We start from the raw sequence: 22363 nt of genomic DNA on the forward strand, positions 1-22363 counted from the left end.
GAATGATGCAGCATTGTCCATCTTTCCTCGGAGCCTTTTATCTTAGCTTAAGGTCCTTCGAGGTTTTTGCATAGCATCAGCGAAGAAATGGGGCAAAGAAATCTTGACTTATGATTTCACTGCTGAATGAGACTCTGTGGATGATACAGGAAGCTGAGGCTGAGCCTTGGACTCCATCAAACACAAGGTCTAACTGAAGGTCTATTCTGGGCTGGCATGGAGAAGGCTGACCATTTCACAGCTCTCAGACGTGCCATGGGAGAAACTCCAAATTCTGCAGTACTGTACAATTTCTGCAGAATTTTTCCTGCTGGAAAAGCGACAGGTGTCTTGTGTACTGTGCCCTTCACTAACAGGCCGTCCCCGAGACTCGCATCTGCTTGAGACACTGCATATGAGAAGGATGGTGTGAGAGACCCTCTACCTGCTTTGCCCTATCTCACATCTCTCCAGTGAACTCCAAGGGAGACCGAGAGCTCAGGAAACGGCCTGAGGATTTGCACCCAGAGCTCTCCCCACTTCAGCATGGCTCTCCAGGTCTTCAGGCCTTCACAGCACATCTGCAGAGGAGCACACAACCTCTAGGTGAGGATAAACCTTCTCCTTCCAAATCCAAAATTGCACAGAAACTCAGTACGATAGTCTAGCAGAAGGCTATGAAACTCCCGGAGGAATCAGTGGTCCACCTTTTACAACACCACTGTATTTGCAAAACCCTAAAGAAGATTGTGCTGATTTTTGGCCTGAGTTATTGATGGGATCTCGACTTCTACCAGTTGATGGGAGCATCAATAAAAGCACTAGATTACCGCTTCACTTCCCAAGCAGTAAATTCCTGTACGATCAAGCCGTGCTGGATTGCCAATGCTGGAAAACAGCCTGCAAAAAACTGTTTTTGAAGCTCAAAATCTTAGCGGCCTACAGCATAATGATGTGCTACTCATTCACACATCACTGCTGCTGTAGCAAGGAACTACAAGAACAGCCCCAAAGAGCAGAGCTGCCACGTGGCTTCATCTATGTTATCCTCACACTCTGAGCTCAGCAATTTCGACCGTATTTTTTAAGTGCGTTTGATTTAGTTGAATGTATCCCTCTGGAAATAAGAAACACCATCCAACAAGTGAAAAGGGCCAGGTGACATCATATGAATTTTTTCATCTGGTTTTAAGGGGTTTTTATATAGCATTTGAATTATTTGTAAGGGTAAGCTCAGATCCTTCTTGTGAGGGGTATGGTATAAAATCAGAGAGATGTGAAGAGCTGATAATCTAAATGGATCAGATAAAGAAAAAACTAAGTATTTTTTAATCTTTCAGGGATGGAGATCTGAAGACAAACTCATGCTGCTCTGGGGGAGCCTCCTTGAAGGCTCGGCCGCACCGGTTAGTGCCGAGCGGCGAGCAGCCCTGTTTCACACTGATGGGCAAGCACCACGCAAAGGGAAAAACAGAGCTTACGTTTCGAAAGCACAGCTGAGGCGCTGCCTCCGCTCCGCACTGCTTCAGGTAATCCGCCCAGTCGAAGTCCTGGCCACAGTAACCTGCAGGAAGACAAAACAGGGAGCGCCGTCAGCCACCACCCCGCGCGTTCCACGTCCCGCTGCATCTCGGTCAAGTGGAAAGCATCGGCCCACGGGTCCTGGGGGCAGCTCATTGCTATTATCCTGAATTTCCAGAGAAGAAAACCCACACAATGGACGCTGATGGAAGGAAACGTGTCCGGTCCACCCCATCCTGCCGTGAGCTCCCAACTGATCCCATTTGGCTCGCCTTCCCTGCAGAGGGGAGCTAGCTCCCCAGGGGACACAGTTGGATGCTACTCATGGGAGCCAGTTCCCCAAACTGCTCTGGACTCCTGTCTATATACCACTAAAACTGCCGTCAACACATCTCCAGCCCCTGGTCATGCACCTTCTGCATTTCTCTTAGGGACTGAAACGTGGAGTGACAAAGCACAGAAAAGGGATAGAGACTAGCTATTCTGTGTCCTAGCACCCTACTAGCTAAATACTACGTGCCTGTTGCAGGGTCCCGTAATAGAGTCTGTCCTCCTGCACATAAAAGAAAGACGCCCCCTCCTCAGGGAACGCCTCTGGCTGACGGCAATGTGTGCATGCAGCACCACTGCAACAGCGGACTCTGAGCGGTGGGCAGCTGCTCAGTGGCACGCAGCAGCCCAATGCAAGAGGTAATCTTTGCCAAACACATCAAGGCAAACGCCACATCTTCATTAAAAAGCAATTAAGGATCTTTATTTTCCATATTTTCCCTTTCCTTTAAGCATCTTACAGGCTTTAATAATGCCATAACTATCAAGCAAAGAAGTGTTACTGTCTCCATTTTCCAGGTGGGACTAGCCATGGACTCCTCTCTTTGCTTTAGCTACTTACAAGTTGGGGCTACTGAAACTGGATGTCAAGGGTCCCTCAGTAGTTCACAGAGAAAGGATCAGCACACTTAAAAGCCGATTCATCCAACCTCCATTAGGATGGAATAAATTCTCCTCTCTTAAGTCACTATGGACAGTCACGATGTGATTGAATTTCCAACAGCTCAACTTACGTGAGTTGAGTCCCATCAGAGTAAACATCTTATCCAAGGTCATAGAGGAACCTAGAGCAGGGCAGGAAAATGAACCCAGATTTCCCAGCTCCTAGGCTAAAGTCTCATCAACCAGATGATCCTTTCAGGCCCTAGGTTCTAGCGAAAGATGGAGGCAACAGTGACTTACAGGGGCTCTAAAACAGGGCCAACACAGAGACACAAAACAGAGCTCTACTCCTCTACAGCTCTCACCTGGGTATTTAAGCAATAAACTCCTGGGACAGAGTTTTGGTTTTTTCTTTTTTTCTGGCTAGCTCTTAACCTATGTTTTTACAATGCCTGAAAGAAAAGAGTGCTAATCCTGTTCAGGGCCTGAGATGATGCTGCAAAAATATTATTGCACAACCACGTGCACTGGAAAGTTTCAGGAGTCATTTAAAGGCCAAATTCTCAGATCAACCTCCCTATTTGGTATTTCAACTTGGACTCATTCTCACTGAACATTGCTTAATGTCATTTTCATTGATAGGCAGAAAGGGACGCTTAAGTTCACGTGAGAATGAATCTTTTAGGACAGTGAAAATTCTGATTTTTTTTTCCAGGGGAAAAAAGGGCTGGAATATGGAGGGGAGTATGCCTATCAGTCACCCAGAGTCAAAAAAAGAAATAAAGATTTCGACAATAAACACTCAAGCATCCTGCCAAGATACAAGTATGTGGGATAAGACGAACTTCTAATTTTAATGATTGCACCCATGACAAACAAATGAAAGACAAAACCTTGAGCACAGAGGATTCCTGGTCTAGGAAAAAAAATTCCTAGGATTCCTGGTCTCTGTGGGGCATGGAAGTCTGATAGTAAAATGTGATAATGGTAGGAAAACAGGTAATAAAGAGACACAGGGAAATACAAAGAAAAAATAATTATTTATGAAAAGAATCTTCATTTCTCATAAAAACAATCCTTGCATCGTTTTCACATACGTTAACATCCGATCGCTAAAATAGTATTTTCTTCCCATCTCTTCTCCATCTCCTTTTTTCCCTCCATTTATTTGCTTGCCAGATAGTTTTCAGCTTAATAAGATGACATGTAAAACTAGCAGAGAAGTCTAGATCACTTCAGGTCAGAGGAAATTCATCTGATCAAACACATATGTTTGCAGTGGAAATGCCTATTGCTCAGCAGTCAGTGGAGAAGCAGACACATCCAGATGTGATTTCTCTGTCCTCCTTCAGAAGAAACTGAATCAGTCCATGAAGGTTTCTCTAGTGACTCTATAGGCAGCTGGAGTGGCTGGCTCAGATGGAGACATCTATGCTGTAGTGGTCCACATCAAATCACCCAGGGATCAGAGATACAGAAACCTGCCCACGTTCTACATGTTCTCTTGCCTCTAGTTTAAACCCCCCATGGACATTTTTTGGATCTAAATTGCAAGCTATACACAGTCTTGGCAGAGCAGACAGGAAAAAAAGGTATGTGGACACGGTTTCAGCGAAGTATAAAAATATTATTTAGTCGTCACCGCACAACCACCTGTTGACTTGGCCCTGCACCATCCAAATCAGTAGGAGACCTCTGGCTACAGACTTCAGCAGGAACAAAATCACGGAGGACAGTAACAGAGTTTGCCATAACTCACTTTTGCAGCCCCACAAGGATCGCTCCAAGAGGAGCGTATTGGGGAACTGGCAGCAAACAAGCCTGGACCTTTCTGCAGCCTTTTCCCTGAACCTAAGAATGCAAACGTAGAGCTCCATTAGCACGTGGCCTTCCCACGCTGTTACACTTAACGTCTCAGCCCAAGTGATAAAGTGCAAAACTTCGCTTGCTTCATTCATGCACTGCTCCCAAAACATGCAAAACCTGCTTGTGTTTGCTACCTCAACTCTCAGCATGGGAAAGCTCGGTAGTTTAATCAGAAGCAAATAACAGTGCAAATGCACTGCAGGATTTGGAAGCAGCATTTCCTTAGGAAACCTTACAACTAGTAGCGCTACTGAAATGTTCCCCCCCCACTCCCCTTAGTAGCTCATAAAAAGGAACAATGGTCGCTCCTCTAAAGGGAAGTGGTCTATAAATCCAGCTCTAGCAAATACAAACAGCGCTTGTTCAATGTTTATACAGCAGCAGTAAATGGGTATTCATTTTTGGCACTGTACAGCAAAACACTGCTCTCTATTTCTAGCAGCAAATGTTTTCACCTCCTGTTCATGACTCATCTACGGTAGGGCTTCAACTAAGGCCTGAAACACAAAGGCAAGAAGACAAAAAGTACTGGGAACTCAAATATGCCAACCTGCCACACTGTTCTTGTGAAATCAACTCAACTGGTTTTATAACCACAGAACCTCTTTGTCAACCACAGTTAACAAAAAAAAAAAAGAAAAAAGAAAAAAGTCCAGAGGACAGCAAAGTAACTTTTCTCGCAAAGAAAAGTGGGGGAAAAAAAGAACATCTGTAGTGTCTCATTGTCATCTTCTGTTCCATGGAAATTTCTTGCTTTTCACAAGAAGAACTACTTGGGCAACACCAAATACCATCGACATGTTCTCTGCCGGGGATGAAGTTGGTCAGAAATACCTGAGCACTGGGGAAGCAGTGGGCTGGTAAAAGCCATGTGCTGGAATCCACAATTCTGGAGACCCGAGGGCAGGGAAAGTCACCGAGCGGCTTTGGCAGAAACGGTGGGATCTCCTCCTCCTCCCGCAGACTGGCTCATCAGCAGCCAGCTCACACCACAGCCATCCCCACTTCCGCAGCACTGCAGCTCTCTCGTATCAGTCATATATATTAGGCATATTTCTTTATGCAAAACTGATACTATTCTGCTTCGAACAGGCTGGTTCCCTCAATGAGCTTTGCTGGTTTGGATGCATGCCACTTTCCACCTAGCTTTTCTCAAACAAATCATTTAGAAATCACTCAGAGGTCTGATCACACCCTAGTGACTCAAAGAACATCTCTGCCAATGGAGAAGGCTTTTGACACCAAAAGTGTTAAGATGCAGCTTGGGCACGCAGCCATCGCATGCACAAAAAGAAATACAGTAATATATAGGGCGCATATATCTGTCATTTACTCACTACCTCTTTATGCTTCCCTCCACGACTTCGGATCTGACAGCAGAAGATAAACTTTATTTCGATCAAGAGAACGAAGGGAAACTTTGTATGCTGTCTGAGGAGCCCAGTGCAGCCAAGGCATCACACCACATACCCACCCGTTGCTTTAACTTTGTGCTCACTACTGGCGAGTGCTTACACCAGCATTACCACTAATACCCAGTTTAAGTAGGAGAGAGATAAAGCATCCAGAGAGCACAATTATTTCACTAAAAGTAGCAGGAAAATAATGGATACATGGAACGCAGCTGCATGCACAAGGCTCCCAGACACTGGCAGGAATTTCAAATTACTAGCGCTAAAAAGGCATGCTGGACACACATGACAGGACTTTGAATCTCCTTTGAATCTCGCAGAGGTAGGCCCAGCAGACGCTGAATTACGGTCAGCAAAAACATTAGGATGAATAACCCTTCATTTCCTTGGAACTGGCAACAGAGCTTTTTTCCCAAAATTACGATAAACCTGCACAAAATTTCATAAGCTATTTCTTTTTTTTCTTTTTCCTTTTTTTTTTTTTTTTTTTGAGGCATTTCTTTTTGCTCCCAAGCAACACCAATTTTTTTTTTTTTGGCAAAGGATCAACACACTGGCCAGATTAAAAAATCCACAGTTCCACAAAGCAGACGCTTTTTACAAGCGAAAAAATATTGCTAGGACACCACAGGTGGTTGTCTGAAACAGCAAGTAATTAACTGGGCTGCGCCAAAGTTGGGAAACACCATGGTCAGAGGCTGTTTCTGCTGGCTCTGATCCGAGCACTGCTCGCAATTTGCCCTCGCCTGGGACTTTCTGAGAAGGCTGAAGAAATGTCCACATGTTCTGGGGCGGACAGCTGGGAGTTTAGCTGGTGGGGCACAAGCTGATTTCCATCCAGAAGCCGCTTAGATATGGGAGCTTCGCTCGGGCTCAGTGCTGTGCCAATGTGGACGCTAAAGCATAGCCGGGTGGCACGGCTCTGCCTGACCTCAAGGACAATCCCAAACCCAAATTCGCCGTGTTTCCTTCGGTAAAATTTGCTCGCCGTCTGCTTTATGCGTTATCACGTCTCTCTCGCTCTAATACATAACGCTCCATCCCCTGGGTGTAGGGAAGTGTCCTACAGATGGAGACTGGAGGGAAAATAGGGTGAAACAGCCCTCTGACATCAGACTAACAGCTCAAAACAGCAGCGATCTGAACTCAACCTCCACTTACCCAACTGATCACCCTCTCTCTTGGCAGAGTGGATATTACTGTGGGATAAAAATATCCCTTAATACCCCTCCTGCTCTCTCAACAAAGCATCCCCAAGATGCATTTTTCAGGGATTCATTACACATTGGTACAGCCTTCTTCAGCCTGCAAAACACAGATGCACAGATCCCCCCATGAGATGCGTTTGCAGAGACGTTCCCCAGGTGACACCAACCGGAGCAGCTCCAGCGACTCGATGGAGCCGCATCAGCTCGCGATATTTAGTGTGATGCTCTCAAGCAAACAGCAACGGGGTCTTAAAGGCGGTAAGAACAGGTAAGCTTCCTTTGGAGGAAGCCCACAAATCACCAAGAAATCAAAACGGTGCATACGAACCCTTGGGAGGTGTGAGATTGACTCCGTTTTTAAGGCACCACTGTATTGGCAAGATCCCTAGGGAATCCGCATGGCAAAGCATGGAGGTTTTGCTAGGTTCAGATCGCAAGTCATCAATGGTCACTTGAAAATAATGATTGTTAAAAACCTAGGAGGAGAAAAAGAAACACAGAAGTTAAATTTGCTGTAACATTAGCAAATGCAGAAAGCTGAAACAGCCACGTCCTTGAATCAAACTAGTACTGAAAACAATCCGTTCTCACCTAACACATTTCATCAAGGTGTTTCTACCAGACCAAGGCATTTTCAGATGGGTAAACTGGAGGCAAGGGAAAGAGCTGAGGGTTGAGGTTTTTCTCAGTATGACTATAGCTGTGCAGGAACTGGAGGTGATCCTGGATGCCCCAGAGCCTTCCCCACTCCTGGTTTTCAGAAAGTGTATTAAATACCCTGGCACATTCTACGTCCAGCTGTTTTATTTCATATGGTTTCCCAGATATACTGGAAAAATACGTATGTGTGGAGGGAAGCTAAGGATAAATGCTCTTCTAAACAAAGATGGTAGACAGCCATGCAGCATACCCCCATCAGATCTAAGTGCTTATATAGTCACCTGGTAAAGCTTGAAGGACAGAAACAATCCACTGTGGAGGAAATATCCATGATTTTTTTTAAAAAAAACTTCTTTTTCAATGTGTTCTCCAGCCAATGAAGTTCCACTGGCATTTTTCTAAAAGAGGTGGAAATCAGCAAGATGTTCCTAATCAGCCTTTTTAGCACTCCTTTCCAGGAGCTCACCTTGGTCACTGATGCAGGACAGATATTAAATGGCTCCCTCATATTCACCGCCTCCAGCTTCATCCCTACAGTGAAGAAGTGGCTTCTCAAATCAGCATGGTCCTGCGAGAAGAGACAGGGTAGAGGAACAGTGTGTCAGCACCGCCCGCAGTGAAGGGGACGTCCTTTTATCTGCAGTGAATTTGCTTGGATTTTGTCCCCTAGCTGATCACCAGATTGCTCTCCAGCTACAACTGTGTTCAAACAAACTCCAACGAGTTTGAATGTTATCTTTTCACGCTAACTCAGCTGCAGGAAAAGAGGTAACCAGGATAGCTTGACTCCCGAAGAGCAGATCCGCAGGACCAAACCCACCAGATCTCAAGTGCGATGTTGCATCTATCTCACCTGCAGTATCTAAATTGAACTCAGTGATCAAGGGTGTTGTGCACACCAAAGCGAGGACCTCTCTGGGCTCATCCAGAGAAACAGCTACTTGAAAATTGCCCTTGGGCAGAATCTCTTCACCAGGAGGGATCTCTGCCAGCCTTCCTACCCTGAAAGAGGCGTGGGGGAGGTCAGGACTGCAACCAAGATCCCTCAGGCAGAGTAGCCCAGGATGGCTCTGATATACATAGGAGGATTGCTGGTTCTTGTAGGACATTGAAATTAAGCACCAATGCTGGTCTCCATGTACAAAAGATGGAGAGGTCTTCTCTCTGGCTGGGAGGCCAAAGGTAAAACCTAGGTTGGACTCCATAATTTGCCACCAATTTATTGTGCAACATCTTATCAAATTACTCAGCCCATCAGGACACCATCAGGACACTATAAGGCGCACAAGCTGGTATTTTAACTCTAAAGTAAGTAACAATAGTATTTTGTGTTCATTTGAGCAGCAAAACCATTAACCAACACAAGTACGAATGGAGATGTTGTTAACACACACTGAAATCCAAAAGACATGCAGAAACCTGATAAGCGGTTAGCAATGTCATTCACATCTACATTCATTGCTACGTGTTGTATTCTCGTTCTAAATGATTCTGTATTGATCCGCAGTTGTATGTCATTATACTTTCTTCCCCCAAGAACCGTCTTCACCTGCAGACTTGACAGCTTCTATTTTGGGAACCTGTATTCCTGGCGCCAACAGAGATAAGGATTTTTACATTTTTTACAAGACTCATTTCTATCAGCTTTACACTGAGCATGTTTCATGGAATAAAAGACTACATAATGAAAGAGAGTCTGGCTCCTTGTAAATAGGGATTGGACAGTACATGAGATATTATCAGAGACGTGGGTTATCAAAATTGCCATCTTTACTACTGAAAAGCTAGGAAAACTTCAGACCTCAAACCACCAAAAGCAGAATGCATCCGGACAGGCAGGCTGCCTCTTTCAGTGCACCAGGATCTCCATTTGGAGTGTCTTAATCCTTGGGGTGAGGTTATAAAGAAAAGGCTACTTTGCAAAATGTACATCTGGAAGCAAGTGATGTCTTCACATCAAAAGATCCAGGATTTGATATATGCTCATATCCTCCTTCAATATATAAAAAGCCCAGATCCACCAAAGTACTTAATCATGTTTATCTTTAAACATGCAAGTAGTTTCATCAACTTTTTAAGTGATTTGTTGATTGAGGTGGAAACACTTAAGCAACGTTGCTTCTCATTCTTATATGAATCAGTTTCTTTGGTTCCGCTGCTTCTATTTGCTCTGGCCTTTTTCAAAGGGAAAAAATAATCCACGGGAAAAAGAATATATATATTTAAAACAATTTTACTTCAAAAGCATATCTCCTTCTCTCCATGCACTGTGTATTCTAGGGTCAAATCTTCCTCTTCATTCACCGTAGCATGTAGAGATTGTTCCCATTAGAGGAAAGGCAAGACTGAACTCCCAAGGGGAATTCATGGGATCTCAGGTACTTCTCCCTTTTCTGGGGCAAAATTCTCTTTGAAGCAGGAATGTATGTTTGTTTGGGGAAGGGTTGTAGAAATAAAAAGTCTGTTAAATGTCGCTTTTGAGATGGAAAAGCATTCAGGGAGAAAAAGTCTTCGTATCACATCTCCCCAGCAAATGGTCAGGGTCTGCGTATTTGATCTCCCTCAGGTATTTAAAGAGAATCATCAGATTTACAGAAACAGCCTTAGATTTCTGCAGGCACAAGGAGAAAAAAGATCCTGACACCATTCTGCAGCTCCAGGGCTGCAGTTCCCTCAGCCAGCAGGGAATTGCTTAGGATTCGGCATATGCTCCTCTTCAAAACTCCAATTAATTTACATAATTTCTAAGAATAGGTTCCACTGAAGTGAAGGCAAAGCTTTTAATTAGTATTAGCCTCAAAGTGAAACACTGGATAATGAACTGCTCTCTCCTTCCTTTATTCACAGCGAATACGCCTGCTTAATAAAAGCAACTGCGAGAAGAGGACTGCCCACGACACTCTTTGTGCTGCACTCTCCCCCATTTATTTCCCTCTTGATGGATGTCCTGGTGTTTGAACGCTAGCTTGAAAGAGACTCCAGCAGCTATTCCAAGCGAGTAGATACCATCAAAACTTGCCTTCAAAAGGAGATGAATGGGTAGAATATTTTGGACCCGCTGAAGCATTTTATAGCTTTATGTATGGTGAACCTTTACTTCCACTGGCAGGCAATGCTTCCAAGGAGCAGACCTACTACCTGCATTGACTAATTAATTAATTTTCACCAGCAGACAGCCCTCTGTAGGGATCATGAGTCCTGAAAACCACCAGGATATTGGAAAGTCCCTTAGACTGAAGTGAAAATTACACAAAATTAATGCAGTACGAGCCCCGCTGTCATTCATTCAAAGGATCAAAGTGTCCAACACGATGGATTACAGCCCGTGACAGCACTCACAAGTTATGAATGGAAAATTACAGCACCCTCCGTCGAGCAAAGTCTTGCCACTTACAGTGCAAACCATGCTGGTAAAACCCAGGGCTGTAATGAATCTCGCTACGGATCTCAAGAAGCGATTAAGCTTGGCGGAACCCTCACAGTTTCAGAGCAGTGCACAGTGCAGATGTGTTTGCAGATCTGCCAGCATGCATGGACCGTGACATCTGGCAGATGGACACACTTTGATACTCACCACTGTCATTATCATGAAAGCATGTAGTATGGCTTTTTACGGCACATGCTTTCATAACCCTTCTGCAAGAACACATACAAACTTTGCAACAGCTTCCTAGATCTGGGACTACCTCTCTATTCCCAGCTGTAGGATCGAACGTTGGGAAGGCTGAAGATCATATAACACATCAGTGACAGCACTGGGAGGAAAACCCAGGCTCCTACTTCCCAGCTCTCTTCATTAGGTATTGAGAGTGTTGAATGATTTTCTCCTTTGTATCCACTGAGACACATGTAGTGGAGGCTTTGAAAACCTCCAGGTGACTTGGGAGCCTAGAGGCCACTGCAGAAGTGATCCAAAAACAGATTTACAAAAGTATTCAGACTCTGAAGGATGCAGAGAGGATTCAGAAAAAGGCCTCTGAGAGTTATGTGCCTACATCCTAATAATAAAGTCACCGATATCCACTAAGCACCAGCATTAGGTCTTGAATTCAACAAATATTCTTCAAAATCACAGTCATAAATTGCATCTTTGGACATCTAAGTATGTCTACACAACCAATGTCAGTTAAGTGCAGATACACCCAAATCTGTCCATATAATGGCAGTGGTCTGGCCACAGAAGGATGGAGCTCTGGTACTTTTACACAGGACAGTGTAGAGACAACAGTGGGACTTGGCCAAGTGCCTTTTGAACATGACATTTTGAGAAGCTGTATTACGAGCTGGTTGCTCTAGCTGTGTCCACAACCCCAGGAACAGCATCTTCTTCAGACCAGTGAGATGCTCATTTGTAGCCCATCCTGCTCAAGACACAACACTGAAGACGTCTCGTTTTAGACCCAGTATCTTAGAGTTCCTAGATAAGAGGAAAAAATCTTGAATTTGAACTCTGATTTTCAAATACCCTAAAATCCAAGGCTCTTCTTGTCCATGCTAATTAAAGACTGCGACATCGTGTAAAATTCAGAACCAAGTCTGAGTGCTGAAAAGTTGCAAAGCGAGAGGCTGATTAGAAACAGTGAACAATTAAGAGATGGTTGACCTGAGTCTCCTTTCATTTTCACCAGCTTTAACAGTGTGAAATGCTATTGCCTTCAGTCACACCTCTCCCGGTTTACCCTACCAAAAGACACAGAAGAAGCAGGCCCCATCTGGTATGGCTGGAAACATATTATTTGATTCAGTTTTTATTTTGAAAGTAATCGCTTCCCCTAGTGTTTTCCCTAATTCCTCATGAAACTGGCTGCTTCTAATAGCCTAATTTTAATCACAAAGCTCATGTGTGGTAACCACTCACAAACACCACTATAGCAGTAGTTAAACTGCCTCTACAGGAATCTGGCATTTGTTTTTTTAATTGAGAAAAAGAAAGAAAGAAAGAAAGAAAGAAAGAATCCCTCCCAAATACAGCCCTCTGCATTATCTGCAGATGAATCAGTCTTGTTTGCAATTCATCAGCTTCCTTTGCTAAACATGGAGTAATTTTCCCCAAAGACATACTTCTCTGCAGGAAGGCAGAAGTTCCCCTGGTAAGACACAACGTGAGCAAATAGACCCTCTCATTTTGACAAGTGCGATTGAGGGAAGGCCAAAATGTAGAGGTGTTGGGGTGGGATGAAAAGGCGCTGGGGAAAGAGGCATTAAAGATAGTTTGACACCAAAGTTGAAGGCGTCAGTTCTACAGCCAGCTATAAACTCCACCTACTAAAGATCCCCTGAAAAACTCTGGATGTTTTCTGCCCTAGGACTGAATTTAGCCCTATGGATTTTAAGCTTCTCTCATTGAATAAAAATAGTTTCCATAGAAACAGCAACATTGCAGAATAGCCAGTCTCAATCTGAAAACACCTTCTCCGTATGGCTCGCCCTGCTGCAGATGGCATTAGGGCAAAGATCTCCTCCTGCGCAGTGCAAGCTTTGATTTGCCCGCGTGGTGGAAGCACGGGTGGCAGAAGTAGGGTTAAAAGAGACAGACAGGCATCTGCTTTATTTATCTTCCAGCAAAATTTATAGCATTAGGCATCTGCAGACAAACCAGCCCGCTTCCCCAACACTCACTAATGACTCTGCTGCATCACACACAGTGATCCCATTTTACAGGTAGGAAAGTTGAGTGGCATGGAAAATACAGGTGGGCATACTGTAACTTGAGTGCTCTAATGAAACCATCAGGATCTCTAGTCACACCTCCAATAGGTACTGAGGCCATTAAGAGCGAGGGAGTCCTCATAGGCACTTGCTTGCACCAAGTCTGCCCTCATTTATATCACACCAGTAGTAACTGTTGGGATTCAATGGGAATTCACAGGAGGAGAGAGGATCATAACAAATTCAGTGCAAAACCAGGACTGCAAAGGCGCTCCAAAACTGTTAGATATACAGGTACAGGTCAGAGTTGGCTTTTGTTTTCTCCGGTAAAAATCAATCGTCTGTGGATGGATGACTTGGGTATCACTAATTAAATGGGAGATGAATCTAGTGGTAGGTGCATGTGAGCCTCTCTCACCAGAGAGCACTGCCATGCCCAAGCACACCAAAGGAGGCAGAGTTTGGGTCTTCACCTACAAACTTCCCCACACCAAACTGGGGTGCAGTAAGCAAACTGGATCATGCCCTTTCGCTAGCCTCTCTAGCATGCACCAAGAATGAAAAACGCGTGTGCTAAATGCACAGCCAGAGGGATGGAAAAGGCAGCAGGCTGTGGGATCCTGTCCCCATTCGGTCCATCTGCTTCACTTGAACATCATCCAGCACTTCTCCTCAAATCCTGACTTTCATATGATGCTGTTGAACAGATTCTGAGGGCACCTCAGACAGGGTTTAGCTTTATTTACCTCTGCGACTTGCTCTCCTCACCAGGCTCCCTTGCGACAGCTGCAGTCAGAAGGGAGCCACTGATAGCTCATGGCTGTCTCTGGATCATGGAAGGACCACCAGACCCCATATTGCCTCCAAATCAGCACAACGTGAGGACAACAGAGACATTTGTGCTCCCGTCATCCCAAAAGCCACCATGGCAGGTACATTTGTAAGGACCTCTGCAAGATACTCTTCGTGTCCTACAAAGTGGCTTTAACGAGCTGAGGCCAAAATGGGTCAAGAGGCAGATGATAAACAGGAAGAACCAGACTTAGTCTCCCAGCCAGGGGATAATAGCACTTGGGGAGAAGGGCTGGCAAGCACCATGGATGGGGAAGAACAGATGGAGTATAAATAATCTGGCAGCTTGCAAACAACGTGGCGACTGGTGGATTATTAAAGCACAGCACGTGCAGCAAAGGCCAGCCAAGCCTCAGCGTGCGAAGGGGCTGGGAAGCGCTTACACTGGAATTTGGCTTTCCAAGAGAAACCAAAAGCACGTCCAGTTTAACCTGTGGCATCTGCACATGCCCCTCTACTATGGGGGCTGGAGATTTCTAAGTCCATCCTTCTACATAGATCAGGATTGAGCAGAAAACATTCCTTGAGCTTTTCTAGCTCACAGAGAAACTCCTTAAAAAGAGCCTGTTAATGGAAGAAAACATCCTCAAACACCTCAAGAATGTACTGTGAACTTTGGGGAGATAATGTTGTTCTTTCAAAATAACCACAATTTTGAAGAAATATTTCATCTGAATCTCATACCTTAAACACGCAATTCAGCTGGTAGAAAAAAATACGCATGCATATTTAGGATAAGGAGACAAGTCCTATTTAATATTCTCAAATTTTTGAATGTGCAACTAGAACTATCACACAGTCCCAGATTTCAAGAGGCAGCTCCCATCTCAGTGATCACTTTCCTTAGGAGACATGTGTCCCAACTGATATATTCATCACTCAAGACTATTAGTCTTAGCACTAATTAATACTATTACTGATCTGCAGGTAAAATATGAATACTCATTAGAAACACAGGCACACTGGACTGGGCATAGTGCAGATCAATAGATGTTTTTTGCTAGAGAAATAACAATTACCAGTGGAAAAAAAAACAACTTTAGGAAAGGAGGATAGAGTCAAGAGGAGTAAGACTAAAATGACATGCTATCTTTAAATCAGGAACTGGCACCTGCCTTAGACAAACCCTCTCCCTCTTAACAGTTTGTGCTCTTTAAGCAACTTAACCCAGTTTGGGTTGGGAATGTGGAGACAGCTCCATCTAGGCTAGTCATCAGGACCCAATTTACATTCACTGGAGAGAAACTTGCACATATAGGATGCCCATATTGTCCATATGCAACAATTACAGAGTGATGAGAGGCACCCCAAGCTCTGGGCAGGTTTCAGTTGCCCAAACAGAGGTGTCTGGGATGGACTGAGATACCCCCGGGAACCCAAGACCTCTACATAGAGTGAGCAGACATGGCACAGGAGACCAAGATAAGCATAGTGGGATGTCAGTCAAGATCCCTAGGACAATAACTGCCTCTCTGGGGAACCAAATCCCACGATTTGTGTCCAACTTTTATCTTACTGAAGCTTTAGGACTAAAAAAAATGCACATATTCCTAAATCCCTAGGCTAAAAGGTGTTGTGTTTGGAGTCTGGCTTCCTGACGCAAGGCTCCCTCTTTAAAAGCACCAGCAATGCCATCACTGAAGCAAGCGTTGATGTGGTCACACTTAACTTTAAATTAGGTCTTGACAGTAATCTGGTCACCCTTAATCCATACCCAAAGCTCTGCCCAGTTTCTCAGGTGGTGTCTGAAGCCTGAGCCATAGTTTGTGATGGACACCCAGCTAAGCATGGGGATCACTGCATTACCCTCAAATCAGAGCAGAAAAGGTAGAGGACACCTCTCCTTGGGTTATAGCCTTTCATAAAGATTTATGTTCCTAAACTATTCAAGCCGCACTTGAAAATTCTGTCTTTATTTAGGCTTCGTTAAGGATCAACATATTTCCTGAAAAGAACAGAATGACAAAACAGTAGAAGGGTTGCAAAACGCTTTCGCAAAGAAAAATCTTATTCCAGGAGGTGCAGTTTGCAAAACACTATGTTTAGTAGTTATATAATAGCAACATTTTCTGGCAGTTATACATCGCATTCCTTCTCAAAGGACCCTGAAGCATTTTGCAAACACTTTCAACATATGGCCAAGTGTAAAATAGCACCAGAAAGAAAAATGGTCCTATTCACAGCCTTCCCCGTGTTTTTTGCAACTAGCTTGTGTGGTCTGAGGGCTTGTGACCTCTACTTGGAGGTTCAGAATATGAATTTTGGCTGTGCCATTTCACTGCTCTGAGCTTCAGCTTCCCCATTGGTAACTTGGGATTGATTTCTGCAAAGGACTTTCCAACTAGCCAGTGAAGACCACCACACACAGGTTCAGCTCTGCTGCACTGCTGAGCACTGATAATTCAGGTTCAAGTCTATGCAGTAAGAGGTCTCAGGTAGATCCTGACTTTCCTGCATCAAAACTACAGAGCTTTGCCACAGACAGCAACAGTGGGCGCTAAACCCACAAGAGGAATCACTTGTCCCACCACAACGTGGATCCATTTTCCACCTGGGAAGAGTTTGACAGCATATTAGCAACACTGCCCATGGTTGCGCACAACTCGAATGACAACAGGAACTTAAGTCCCAATCCGGAAAAGCAAATATGCTTGCACTTGCCACAGGGACCGCTCGTGTCTGTACAGCAAGCACACACTTATGTTCTCCTCGCACACAGATTTCTGTAGGGGCTGAATATATTTGCTCAATGTGCAGTATACCATGTCCACCAGAGTAAACATTTCTAGCTTTCCAGGAAACCAAGATCTTTAACAGTTGCCAGCTGTCAAATCTTGTGTTTTATATCTCATCTAACACATGACAGCTACAGTAGCACAGAATCCCCTGGCACCGTGTACAGACATTAGTCCCGATTTTGAAAAAAAAAATAAAATAAATAATCTTTGGAATGAACATTACTTGCTAAGATCTGGGATTTTCCTTGAAGAGAACCTAAATATTGCCTTATCTTGTAAGATCAGATAAGCATATTCTCACTGAGTCATGCTTGCACAGACCTTCACCGCGGTGGGACTTCAGGTGGTTGTCCTCTTAAAATACGGCTGAGTAAGACAGGATGGAGGAAGCCAAGAGCTGAGATGGCTCCAAAATCCCACTGCAGTCAGTGGGGAATTCTGCCCATGCATGAGAGCAGGAGCGCAGATGATCCCTAAATCTGAACCTCCCACTGGTTTAGACCAGAGTAGCTCTGCAGATGAAAGTCATTAACAGGATGGCTCTCTGACCTGGTCCTATGCATTCAAACATCGTGTCCCGCCCTCAGATTTGGAGACTGGAATGAAACAATGCTCACAAGGAAACCAAATTTATTCAACTTCCTGCTTTCCCAGGCCCGGAACCAGGGACTTAGATAAGACTAGATGTTGAATCCATCTCTCCTGATGTTGGGTTTTCACAGTACAAATAAAGAAGCCCCATTCCTGCCTCTCTCTTGTCATGCATGGCCCCAAAATGACACTCCTCTTGGGCCACTGAAGCAATCCAATGCTTTGCGTTGTCTCTCAGGAGGAAATATCCTTGCAAGCCCCAACCATATGGCACTACAACTGGGATTTTCCGACTTTATAGCCCTCGCACAATAAGCAAAATAAGCGGGTATAAGTTGGGCATGCTGAGAAGAGGCACCAAAACAGCTGCAAATTATAAATAATAAAAAAAAGTGTTTTATGAGGCTCATCACAAGCAATCTTCACTCTTTCATATGGGCAGGAGCAAGATTTACACATTAGGCATTCCCTACTGGGATTTAATCCTTGCTCCACACACGGCATTTTTGATCCTGAGACTGCAAACGCAGACTGGGGAGGCTTAACAGAGTCCACAGATCAAAGCGCTGCACGGGAGAGGCTCAAAACTCTCCGCGCCCCATTCCCACGGCGACACGGGGCTGCTCCAACGTGCGGCCGCGCCGAAAGCCGGCGCGCAATCCTCCCGCTCCTCGCGCCCGACGGCGGCCCCTGCCCCGGCCAACTCCCGAATTAAGGATTTCGCTCCAGCGTGACAGCAGGGCAGATGATTGGGGAAGGGATATTAAAGCTGGCGCCTCGGGGCTGAAGCAGATCTCTAGCTCTTAATAACCAGGATGGGAAAAAAAAAAAAAAAAACAGCATGGGAGAAAATTATCTCCCACTACAGGGCCCTAAAAGGGGGTTTCTTTGCCTTGTGGCATGTGACCACATAAAGATTATGGTTTAAAGCTCCCCAAAAGCTGGCTAGCTTATGCCCAGTTTAATATCCCTTTACTTTAAATTAGCCCTATGTTTTCATGGCTTTTCTATGATGCCTTTTGCACTGGCCTAAATACTAAGATAAATCAAAAATGATGCTGCAGAAATCAGTGCTGATCACTCCTGCAAGACGCCAGTTTCCAAGATTGGAAGCACACAGAAGAGCAAAACTCTTTTTTTTATACAAACACCTCACTAGCGGCCTTTCGCAGTGGATATACTAGAGCACGAGCGTTTTCCTGCAAAAGTTTTAACCCAAGCTGCTAAATGCCGCACGGTATTTATTCACTGCGGGTTCCATAGCTGAAGGAGAAATGTGCATCTTTTACCTTGAACACTTCCATCGGAAGAGGAAAATTTGCTGCATCATTAAGGGATTTTTCCAGAGCGCATTTCCACTCAGATATAGTCTTCAGAGAATAGATATCTAAAGGGATGATAACAAAAAAAAATAACAACAGAAAAAGGTGACCGTTCAGAGATGAGACATTTTTGAAAGACTTAAGTCCCTGCGTCATGAAAACGGATAGTCAAAGCAAAATGAACAGCGTGTATATTTGAAGCTGTACAGTGTGGATAAATTCAACACAAAAGCAGCTAGCAGGGGCGCATCTGAGGAAGATTGCATTTTCTATCCTGGAGTCAAAAACAGACAAATACACATCTTCATTTTCTATTGAAGAAACAAATAATACGCTTTCTTATTACTTGGGAAAAAGAAAAAGGAAAAAAAAAAAAAAAGAACCCCCTTGTTCTGATTTCCAGATCTCAAAATACCTGATGTTTTGCAGGCTGAGGAGCCTCAGGTTTTCAGCCCATATTAATTATATTTGAACACAACCAGAAACGTCTTTACTGATGCTTCCGTTGATTGGAAAGCCTCTTTTTTTTTCCTTTTTTCTTTTGTAACGGGGCAGCAGGTGTGGGAAGACAGGGAACATTTCAGCTAAACCTCCACCCAGACACGTTTGTCGGCACCACGCTGAAACCAGAGCATCGCACCAACGCAACGACTAATCTTTATGAATTCTGCTCACTTTTTTGGCAACGCCTTTGTGCAGATTCACATTGCTTTCAGTGAGTTTCTTTAAATAGGCTTCATATCTTTAAATCATTATATTAGCCAGCCCTTTATGATTCAGTGCCATGAAACGCCTATGAATCATCAAAGGAAACAATGTAGGAAACAATAAAATGATGAAGAACATTATATTGAATTTACTTCTGCCCTAGAAAACATACTGTTATCCTGCCTATAACAAGTTATTGCAGAGCATTCATATCAAGGTCTCAAAGAGACAAGACAGATAGATAGATTGCAACAATTATTAAAATGAAAACGAACATTTACCCAATAATAAACTTGAACCTTGGTACAGAGCGAAGAGCGGGAAGCTTTTCTTTAGTCAGTTTGGCTTCACACAGTTACATCACAGTTTAATTTGGCCCACTTTATATTTAAATTCTGCATATCCAATAACCAAATATATTTGCTGGCTAGCAAAGATTTATTGCGGTATCTTACAATTCTGAAGGAGAAAATAAAAAAATAAAGTAAAAAAAAAAGGAATTGGCAGGCACTATTTTCACCTAGCACTGACAGTACAAGAAAATTTTATGCTCTGATCTCAACAGATTTAAGACCTTATCAAAATAGGATTTGCAGAATCACTCTCTGGAAGTGGATGTATTTATACTTCTACTATATCAAACCTTTCTACTTCAGACAGACATCAAGGATATGCATATGAATTTAAACACACTTAAAGGGAAATGTTAACCTTTCAGGGCTATATTTTGCATTTCTTGCCTGTCTGATTACTAATGGGAACACACATTTCAAGCCTCTGTTTACAGCACGTGGCCTGGTCACGAGTGTTAAGAAGTTCACTCTTCATTTAATCGTTCATTATTTTATAGACCTGTTGCCCCAGTTCTCCCTTTCCTCTGATCAGCCTGAAGTGCAGGAAGGGAGACGACCAGCATTGTTTCTCCTTTTCTGGCTTAAATGATGCCAAACAAGGCAATGCTCAATTCTTCCTGATTTTGCCCCAAGCTGCAGACCGCTTGTTGCTTCAGCTGTCCTCAGCCCAGACCACCAAAGGTCCCAATGGCCCCATCTTCTATGGTGGATAGCAAGGAAAACAGGGGAAAATAACTCCCATGAGTTACTGCCAGAACTCATCATTGTTGAGAAGACCACAAAGAGGTAACCTTGATGGTCAGAGAATGCAAAAATATATATATTTTTTTAAAAAAACAGAAGGTCTGGCCCACGGCAATGTTGCTTCCATGGCCTTTTCTATTTACCCTGCTATGACCTCCGTCTTCTACTGTGCCATGGCAGTGAAGCACAGGAGAAAACAAGGCAGCATTTGCGGTGACTCTGCTCAAAATCAGTGAAAACAAGGGGCAGTTTCTTGTGCAGTCAAGCAAGCTTTGAAAGAGTCAACAAGCTTTGAAAGATAAAGGCAACACTAATGATTTCAATAACCAGAAAGCAGTATTATGTGTGCATTTCATTAGATGGTGGTGGTTAACTTATGCCAGCAAGTTTACGGACAGTAAATCGTATGGTTAAAAGAGCATAAAGCATTTTGTTTAAGTGATAGTGTTGCAGGTAATTGAACAAAGTGTACTGTGTTAAATTGTATTTAGGTTAACAAGGAGTAAGCAATTAAAATGACTGCCAATTTGTCTTTAACTAGAAAGCAACATAAAATGAGATAATCTCTTCCTGCATAAACAGTTGAGGCAAGACCACTGGTGGCTCTGTGTCAAGGGGGTTCTGCCAATTTGCAGTAGCAGGGAGGCTTATTTTGGATTCGGCTATACATCCGAGGAGAAAAAAATATACTATTCCCTCTCTGCATCAGTTAAAAGGACTTGCAGGACATAAAGAGCTCCTCAAAAGTTCCCACATGGAGAAGCCAGCAAGGGTGCTATTTCCTAAGGACACTTCTGCAAATTCCTGCACATTAAGATGGGTGCTTGGATCTGGAGAGTCTCAGAAATGAGATCTCTCCACAGAAACGTTATAAACTTCTGGACCCACCGGATCTCCTTTTTAGGATGCAAGATCTGCATCTCTAAAGATCCAGCAGTACCGGTCATACAAAGAAAGTCTGGCCACTTCTGAACCTGGTAAGTACTTCTCTCCACTGATCATAAAGAAAAAAACAACTAGCTCATGCTGAAGCATCCTTTCAATGCCTACACTACAGCAGATGAATCTAATTCCTTCTGTGTAAATAACAACATATTGCCCATAGATTTTCTCCTTCCTAAGCAGGTCCATACCAGTCATAGCAAAGGTCTTTCTAGCCCAAATCCTGTTTACTAAGAAGCCAACAAGAGCAGTCAGGTAAAGCATGTAGGAAGGAGCCTAGGCAGGTAGGGATAGTAAGTAGGTAGAGATGTGTCCCCAGTAGGCTCTCCTGGTCTCCAGGACCATCTGGAGAACACTGCCTTCCAGTTTAAACAATAGCATCCCATTAGTCACCTCCCAGCCTGCTGTCACCCAGGATGGTTTTCAGTGAGAGGTCACTTACCACTGGCTGTGGTTCATCGCCATGTTTCTTTAGAGCTCTCTACCACACAGCTCCTCATCCTGACAATTCGCTGCTGCTCACCTGCCTACTTGTTTCAAGACTTCTTCTGCATGCATTTTACTTAGCAGTGGATCCTCTGATCCTCAAGCACCAGCCACTTCACTGATTTCCCTGTCCTTCCTGTGGGTTAATGTGGTATCACAACTGTCTCTCAATAAGCTATATTATCTGTTGTGCTTTATGACTGTGTAGACATCAAATGGCCAACACGGCTCATGGTGTCAGAGATGGAACAAGCAGCACTCCCAGGAGCAAAGTAAAGATCTCTGAGGCATTGTCAAAAAAAATTTAAACTAGAAATTCATCAGATTTCCATTTCTGATTGGTTACTCCCTGGACTGCAGAGCATGACAATGGCATAGCACAGAAGAAGGGATCAAGTA

At 43.9% G+C, this 22363-nt stretch overlaps 1 protein-coding gene across 1 annotated transcript in view; it reads right to left on the minus strand.

The window, feature by feature from the left end:
* Positions 1-22363, minus strand: part of SFMBT2 (Scm like with four mbt domains 2) — a 112635-nt gene that overhangs the window by 36711 nt on the left and 53561 nt on the right. The window contains exons 7-10 of the mRNA XM_062580475.1: positions 18699-18796; positions 8046-8147; positions 7248-7395; positions 1461-1543 (exon numbers count right to left, since the gene is read on the minus strand). Coding sequence (XP_062436459.1) covers positions 1461-1543; positions 7248-7395; positions 8046-8147; positions 18699-18796 — 431 coding nt within the window. The remainder of the gene's footprint in view (positions 1-1460; positions 1544-7247; positions 7396-8045; positions 8148-18698; positions 18797-22363) is intronic.

Source organism: Rhea pennata, chromosome 1 (assembly GCF_028389875.1).
Source record: "Rhea pennata isolate bPtePen1 chromosome 1, bPtePen1.pri, whole genome shotgun sequence".
Lineage (NCBI taxonomy): Eukaryota > Metazoa > Chordata > Aves > Rheiformes > Rheidae > Rhea > Rhea pennata.